Genomic DNA, 8,557 nt, shown 5'->3' on the forward strand with positions numbered 1-8,557 from the left:
TAAATTGCATGAAAAATTCAAATTCTATTCTTATTATTTTCTATTAAAATACGTAAAATTATACTACTATTAAAAAAAACCTTGAATGAATACTCGACTAATAGAATCAATTAGGGTTAAATTTTCTATTTATTTTATCAAGTGAAGTCAATTGGATTAACTTGGAAGGCACGTCCAAGCAAAGATCTGCTAACACAAACATGAAGCTGTAGAGGGTGTATTCTAAAATTTCATTGCAATATTCCTTTGATTCAATGGTTTTTGTTTGGTAAAATTTCTTGCTAACTCCCTCTATTGTAGAGTTCAGGTCAAATTAGTGCCTTTATTATTAAACATATCAATTTAATTCATGTACTATTATAAAGAATCTATTAATATCAAATTGTAATGGTTGTTTAAAAAAATGTTACGAATTTGGTTTTTTCTTTTCTTTTCTTTTGCAGTTAAACTTTGAACAAAAGATTTCATTTGTAGAAAAAAAAGTTTTCAAAATATTAATTCTGTTAAATAATACATAAGGTTATTCAAATAGTGAAGGTTAACTTTATTGAAATTTAGCTTTATTTTGAAAAATTTAATAGTTCAATGACTAAATTAATCCATTTAATAATGGAGGGATTAATTTGATAATGTCTCTATAATAGAGGGACCTGTCAAGTACTTTCACTATTTTTTTATTTGGTCAAATTCTCCATTTTAGAATTTAATATTTTTTAATTTTACTTTTAAAGATTTAATATTTATATTTCTCTAGTTTAAAAATTAAAATTCAATTGATAACACCAATATTGTAAGAATCAGATCAATGGTCAAACCACTAGTTCTAGTTCAATCAATCGCATCATTTTAGTTCCGTAAACATTAGGCATCACTATTAAGTGATAATTGTTTTATGTTGAATTTGAATATATGTTATCAATTTAACTTTAATTTTAAACCAAATATTTGAATATTAAATCTTAAATCAAACAAATTGATATATTAAATTTATACAAGAAATTTGTTTAATAATAAATATAGGTGAAGTGATGCTATTTTATTTAAAAATAGTATAAAAATATGAAAAAATAAAATATTAGATAAAAAATTTATTTGATTGCTCTAATTTGAAAAATACTTATTTTTATCTTTTTAAAGTTTGATTAAAAATTCATTAACCCTTAAAATTAAAGTTGTTTATAGGTCGGGCGGGATTCGGATTGATCTCTAATAAAAATTTAGGCCCGATTACTAAGATTGGGCCTAACTTAAAATCTAAAAAATAGGCTTAAAATTCAGGTCCAGTCCGACCATTATTATTTTTTTAATATTACATTTTTATATAAAATTATTTAAAAATTTTAATACACCAAATCTATTAAAAATATTAAAATAAATATTTTTCAATAAATTACGAATAAATTTAAAAAAGTTTTTATACTTAAATAACACTCAGATAAATACAATTTAACAAGTAAATACCTTTAAAATAGTAATATAATTAATAATAAAATAATAAAATAGTAACAAAAAATGGGAAAACAAAAAAAATTCAGAGTTTTTTTATTAAAATTTCAATCTTGACCCGAGCAAATTACCTTAAGTGAGGCTTAGCCATTTTTTAAACAATTTTATTTTTTTATCAAAATTTATTTTTCGAAATTATATTTTTACTGAAAGCATTTTCCGCCCATCCACCCAAACAACTCAACCTACAGCTAGTCCATCATTCCCGTAAAACTTATTTTTGCTTAACTCCACCAAAAAAAAAGAAGAAGCTAATTAGAAGCAACCGGAAACCGGCCTTTTACCGTTATGGAGCTTACAGGGTTGCTCTTGCTCCCTTTCTTTCTCTATCCATTTTCCAACATACCACCATTGAAACAAAGCAAGTGATGACATTCCACCGCTAAATTCTATTTTCCTCCATAACCCCAAAATGGAAGCCATTTTAAACCCTCTTTTAAGCTCACCCACCATTCAAAAACCCACAAATCCATTCCATTTGTCGAACGTCAACAAAGCTCCATTTTTGCTATCACTGACTCATTTCACGACCACTTCATTTCCTTTTTCTGCAATTCTCTCTTCCCCTCCTCCCCGTTTCACTTCTTCTGGTAAGTTAATCTCTTAATCCAACTCTTTTTGGCTACAAAGACGTTCAGGTTTCAATATGTTCTCTTCGACTTTCTGCTAAGAAAAAATTGTGGATTTCATTTCGTTGTTGTTGCGTGTTAATGATTCTTTTGCAATTCTTCTGGTAACTTGACTCCAACTTCTTATGGTGGCCACAGAAAACGAATTATCCTATATGTTTCTTGGATTTTTTGGTGAGAAAAAAATTTGTGGGTTTTATGTCCTTCATGCTGTGTGTTTGAGTTCTTTTAATTTATTTTGAAAGCATATTAAAATTACTATGTTTTCTATTTTTTCCCTCTTTCATAACCAAGATATCCTTCGTATATGTTTTTACTGTACATAAAGACTGATCTTTCGGCTTCTTGTTGCCCCTCCTGACCCGATTTCTCTTCTTATGAGTGCAATGTGCTACTACCGCATCTGTTGGTTACTATGTTTTCTTTTAGCATATTAGAAAGTTTGAAATTTTAGCTGACATGTTTGTTTTTTGTTTTTAACGTATGGATTATTAACTCAGTTACATATGCAACTTCGGACAGCCAATTGAGTGAAGGAGTAGAAACCAGTACAAGAGAATGGGTAATGCAAGGTATGCTGTATAGCTTACTAAATTCCAATTCATATATTTGGGGCTGAAAATTTTGATGTTTTATAAGATGTTGTACTAGGCCAGTAATGTTATTCAAATGGCTGTTTATTATATCCCAGGAAACAATGGTCATCTTCTTGCTTAAAATAGCGAGAACCAGTTTGAGTTTTGCTCATTTAATCTTATTTTATGCTTAATGTATTAAGTTTCTTATAAAGGATTTGTAAATCTAACATGTATGATTGAGAAGATGTTGAGGTTCTTCTTTGGTTTTATAGTGATTAGTCAGTGGCGGAGCCAGAATTTTTTTTTTTTGGGGGGGGGGCAAAATTAAATTGTATGCAATTTCATCATTTTAATAGTATATGTCTTTATAATTTTTAAAGGATTAAATCACATTTTTATCATTTTTGGGGCCAAAGTACAATTTTACCATTACTAATTTAAAATTTTATAAATTATAAAAGGGCCTAAATGGAAAATTTTCTATTTTAGGGGGGGCCGGGGCCTCTGCCAGCCCCCCCGGCTCCGCCACTGGTCATTGTAACCACTGCAAAAGCTGCAGTTTTCAATGTAGATGAAGTTTCAAAGATAGCCATTCTAATGGAAATTGTAGAATCTCTGGTTTGCAAATACTAATAAAGGAATTAAACCTTCCTCTTATATCTTGCTCCTGAATATGTGACTTAATAAGGAGCCATATGCTTGCTTGTCAGCTAAGGATTTAGAGTTTGCCATTTTTCAAATGGCTCTACAAGCGGTAAAAGTACCATTGAGGCCCTTGTACTAGCGTTGGAGTGCATTTTACCCTCTCTACTAAAAAAAATGAGTAAATTAGTCCCTGGCATGGCTAACAAAATAACCAAATGGTGCCACGTGGTGTGCCACGTGTACCTCATGCTGACGGTCATGGACCAGTTTTCAACAATAGCAATGGATGGAATTTTTAATAGGACTAGTTTGCTATTTGATCTAATATACAAAGACTATTTTGTCCTTTTTTAGTAGAGGGGCAAAATACAATATCTACAGGGACCTCCATGGTGCTCTTACCCTCTACAAGCTGATTAGCATACGGCCCTCTGGAAAAGAAAATGTTAGTTTTGGTATAACTATTTAAGGTCACTATTTTATATGATCTTTGGCTCCTTCCTTGTTGAATTTTTATTTCCTATCACTCGCCCTTAATGAAGAGATAAAAACAGTTGGATTTTTCTAATAAGCTCAAGCAATTTTTGCTGGATTAGGATTTAATGTGCAATATTTGTCCTTTCAGGACTAAAACTTCATGCTCTCTTTCTTCAACTTGGCTTTCAACTTGCTTTTTCTTATGCTACTTCCTTTTCAACTGCAGTCTCATCCGGTATCTTTAAGATGATCCGTGCCATTTTATTTTGATAAAGAGATTGTTGATGTTATCGTTAAAATGTATAAAAGTAATGATGAAAGTTTGAAGAAAATTTCAAACTGATAAAAATTTTTTCCTGATACAATCGAGAGTGTTGATTAGCCTTTTATGACCCCCTACTGAAGGTCCTGCTTTTACCTTTGGATGTGATGCAAGTTGGATTTGCACATTATAAATATTGCTGATAGCATCACTGAATTATCACAATAATTTTGACAGATTTTTATGCTCTAAGGAAAGATGTTGAAATGGCCTCAGAACGCGTTAATGAAATTAGAACATCTGCTGGTATGCAGCAATTAGAAAAGGAACTCGTGGTTCTGGAATCAAAAACAGCTGATAGCTCATTTTGGGATGATCGTGCCAAAGCTCAAGAAACTCTTTTGGCACTGACTGATGTCAAAGACAAAATAAATTTACTCAATGAATTTAAAACGAAGGTATGAATTTCTTGTTAAGACCATTTGACAGAATGAATTTTCCCTTTTACATTTTGACTTGTATAGGCATGTAGTTGTTAAAATTTAGGCATAAGGACCTATTTGGCTCTCCAACTTTACAAAAAAGTCAATTTTTAGCCCTCCATTTAAATTTTCGCCTCTTTTAACTTTTGAACTTGTATTGTTTGTGAAATTACCCAAAAATGGATGGAAAAATTAACTTCTGATAACTTTGCTGGTGGTTCACGTGTAATCCACATTAGCAATTAATTAATTTTAAAAAAAATTGGAAAAATATTTTTATACCTTTTTAATAATTTTAATAATTTTAATAATTTTTAATTTCTATTTTTTTATTTTTTAAATCACGTGTATGCCACATTAGCAAAGTTAACAGATGTTAACTGGCAAAAAATTAAATGGAGGGCTAAAATGACTTTTTTTTTGGTAAAGTTGAAGAACCAAATAAGTCATCATGCCTAAAATTTATAGCTGATACTTATCCTAATTAAGATTTTGATGAAAATGTGCTATACTGGAACTTGGGAAAGTACTACTTCCTTAATATGTTTTGTTTATATAGTGTACTTCATATCATACATTGGATGCAGGTTGAAGATGCTGAAACTATAGTTAATCTAACAGAGGAGATGGACTCCATAGATGCTGCACTTCTAGAAGAGGCTGTCAATGTGATTAAAGATCTAAATAAGGCATTGGACAGATTCGAGTTGACTCAACTTCTTTCTGGTCCATATGACAAAGAAGGTGCAGTCATCTCTATAGCTGCTGGTGCTGGAGGCACCGATGCACAGGTAATATATTTGATACGGCATGAATGATTTATGTTACTATTTTCTTGTCCAATAAAACAATGATGTTCTCCATTCAAATTTTGTTAAATGTCGGGGGGGTGTATCGTTAGCCTCTTTTAGTTCTATCAAATTTGAAAATTATACCATATATAATCAGTAAAAAAGATGAAAATTAATTTATGGTAACTTCCATATATAATCCCTGCTTAAGTGTAAGGACAAAATAAATCTGAAACAAAGAGATGGAGGATAACACTACTTAACACTTTTAGAGTTAAATTCTGCTATTAGTCCCTGTAGTTTGCAAAAGTTGTGGATTTAGTCTCTGTACTTTTCGGATTGGTAAATTTTAGTCCTTGTATGTTTCAAAATTTGAAATTTTACTCTTGGCCCAAATAGTAGCAGTTAAATCCATTTGGTTAAATTTAATTACTAGTCCTGTACTATGTGTACCGTTGTAGATTTAGTCCATTTTCCCCAATTGGATCATTCTAACTCCCTATACTTTTCAAAATTTGAAATTTCAGTCTTAATGCAAATGACAGTCAATAATCCATTAACTGGAATTTTAGAGAGTAATAAGTTGACATAACATTACACATATGATAATATGTTAGGCATATCAGATTTTGGAAACAGTAGAACTTTATTGAATGAATTTAACAATTTTTGTTTAGTGAGGACTGAAATTTTAAGATTTGGAAAGTACAGGGATTAAAATGACCAAATAACAATATAGGGATTAAATCCACAACTTTTACTAAGTACAGGGATTAATAACAGAATTTAACTTAGAAAAAATGAAAAACAGTGAATAACAGACATGAACAAGGAACAAGGAACAAGGGAACAATTTACATTGCCTCTAGGACCATTTTAGACACCTGTTTAGAGACTGATTTGCACAGGGTGAACTGGCCCTATCTTGATAAGGTGCCAAGCCAAGAAACCTATCCTAAAATGGTGTGGGATTTATCAGCATTTCAGCTATAAGCATTTTACTATATAAAAAGACTTCTATTATGGGCCCTACAGCTGGTATAAACAGTACAAATGTTTCAGATATTGGGGTTTAATCTAGTTCTTCTAAATCAAAGCATCAACCATAGACACATCCCACAACATGAAACTGCTGCTAATATTCAACTTAAATTCTTTTAATTCAAATTCAGAGGGTTTATATTCATCCATATTCAGATTCACGACAATCAGCGAGTATGAGGACTTAATTGTGGATCCCCGAAGTTAATTTTTTATCATGGGGCCTGATGTACCACTAAGCTTTATCTCTGTTTACTTTTGTTGAGTAAAAATATTGATCCTTTCCAACAGGACTGGGCTGACATGCTTCTCAGGATGTACACGAGATGGGGAGAGAAACAGAAATATAAGACAAGGGTTGTTGAAAAGTCATTGGGAGAGGAAGCTGGGATTAAATCGGCCACAATTGAAGTTGAAGGCAGATTTGCTTATGGCTATCTATCTGGAGAGAAAGGAACTCATCGTATAGTACGACAGTCTCCTTTCAATGCTAAAGGTCTTCGTCAGGTAACTTCTGTTATGCTTTGTTGATTGTTTAGAAAAGACTCATCCTCTTCTTTTGTGGTAATTGTTTTTAACCATTCTTATCCAATAATTAGATGATCTCAATGACCAACATTCGTTATTGCTTCGAAATTTCTATAATAAGTGGTTAATTTTCCTGCATCTTTTACTTGTTTGCATTTTGCTTCTAAGCATCCATACTGTGAGTGGATTTGTTGCACTAGGAAGATCATGTACACGGTAATAGCTGCCATGAGATGGTTGTTTTGATACTTTGCCTGAAAGACTTGTTCCATATGTGATGGAAGTTTTTTTTTTCCCTCGGTTGATGGAAGTTCAATACGCTTTCCGTGAATTCTTTCAAGAAAAGCTATGCTATTTCATACCAGTTTGACTGGTATCCTCTTGCCAAACAGAACCCTCTCTTTTCTTTTTCCTTTGAGAAAAAAATCTTTGTCTTCCGATAACCTCGTAGAGACCTTTGGTTTAGAAATCAGGTTGTTGTTGAATCTTTTATCATTCACATCGAACCCTTGCCTCCGTTTATTTTCTTACGTTGGATTATATACAGACAAGCTTTTCTGGTGTTGAAGTAATGCCTCTTCTCCCCGAAGAGTCGGTAGACGTTGAATTACCTGAGGAAGACCTTGAAATTTCATTTTCAAGGGCAGGAGGGAAAGGAGGTCAGAATGTGAACAAAGTTGAAACCGCCGTTCGGATTACTCACATCCCGACTGGTGTTACCGTTCGTTGCACAGGTTTTTCACCTCATTGCTCTTCTAGTTTCAGTTTGTTCAAAGATTTATCAGGATCGTTATGATTTTTTACCGTCAAAAGCAGTTTATTTGAAAAGCAGCATTTATCATTGAAACAAATGTTACGCATATTGCAGAAGAGAGGTCGCAGCTAGCAAACAAGATCAAGGCTCTTAGCAGATTAAAAGCCAAGTTATTAGTGATAGCCGAGGAGCAACGTGCATCTGAAATCAAGCAAATAAGGGGAGATGCAGTGAAGGCCGAGTGGGGGCAGCAGATACGAAACTATGTATTCCATCCTTACAAACTAGTGAAAGATGTTCGAACTGGGTTCGAGACTTCGGATATTGTATCGGTGATGGATGGTGAATTGGATGCCTTCATCAAAGCTTACCTTAAATATAAACACAGTATCAATGTATCTGCAACTGCAACTGCGACTGCAACTACAACAGGGGCCTAATTAAAGAGTTTAGTGATTCATGATTAACTTATATATGATACCCTTTTTGTGTATGTAGGCTCAAATTCTTTGAGTTATTTAAGAATAACAGCGGCTCGGATATTTGTAATTTTTTAAATATTCGGAACGACTTATTTTATTTGTTATCCGAGTCCATTTATCTGCTAACCATTCAAATAGTACCATATGAATCTTATTTAATTTGTTGGATATATGAATATGCTAAATATTTAATTTATTAGTCATTTTATACAATAAAATTATAAAAAACTTATCGAAGGCTTGCTTTTTTTTCTTTTTGACATAATGGTGATAAATAAAAAGATTTTGAAACTAGGATGTAGGATGTATTTTCAAGTTACTTGAGTTTGACTTGAAAAAATTGGAACTCAATGCGGTAATTATTGAGTTATCAATTGAGCTT

General features: G+C 32.1%; 1 protein-coding gene across 1 annotated transcript; it reads left to right on the forward strand.

Annotated features, from left to right (window-relative positions):
- The first annotated feature begins 1,680 nt into the window (after positions 1–1,680).
- Positions 1,681–8,371, forward strand: LOC107928337 (peptide chain release factor PrfB1, chloroplastic). The gene is made up of 7 exons (XM_016859524.2): positions 1,681–2,096; positions 2,636–2,707; positions 4,335–4,555; positions 5,167–5,370; positions 6,703–6,918; positions 7,487–7,673; positions 7,808–8,371. The coding sequence occupies exons 1-7, from the start codon at positions 1,919–1,921 to the stop codon at positions 8,131–8,133; spliced, it is 1,404 nt and encodes a 467-aa protein (XP_016715013.2). The 5' UTR covers positions 1,681–1,918; the 3' UTR covers positions 8,134–8,371.
- The last annotated feature ends 186 nt before the right edge of the window (positions 8,372–8,557 follow it).

This window comes from Gossypium hirsutum, chromosome A08, assembly GCF_007990345.1.
Source record: "Gossypium hirsutum isolate 1008001.06 chromosome A08, Gossypium_hirsutum_v2.1, whole genome shotgun sequence".
Lineage (NCBI taxonomy): Eukaryota > Viridiplantae > Streptophyta > Magnoliopsida > Malvales > Malvaceae > Gossypium > Gossypium hirsutum.

Excerpts from the sequence above, each read along its gene's own strand:
- LOC107928337 (XM_016859524.2), top strand. The coding sequence starts at position 1,919 with ATGGAAGCCATTTTAAACCCTCTTTTAAGCTCACCCACCATTCAAAAA. Across the intron at positions 5,371-6,702 it reads CTGGAGGCACCGATGCACAG|GACTGGGCTGACATGCTTCT; the intron begins GTAATATATTTG and ends CCTTTCCAACAG. Across the intron at positions 7,674-7,807 it reads TGTTACCGTTCGTTGCACAG|AAGAGAGGTCGCAGCTAGCA; the intron begins GTTTTTCACCTC and ends CGCATATTGCAG.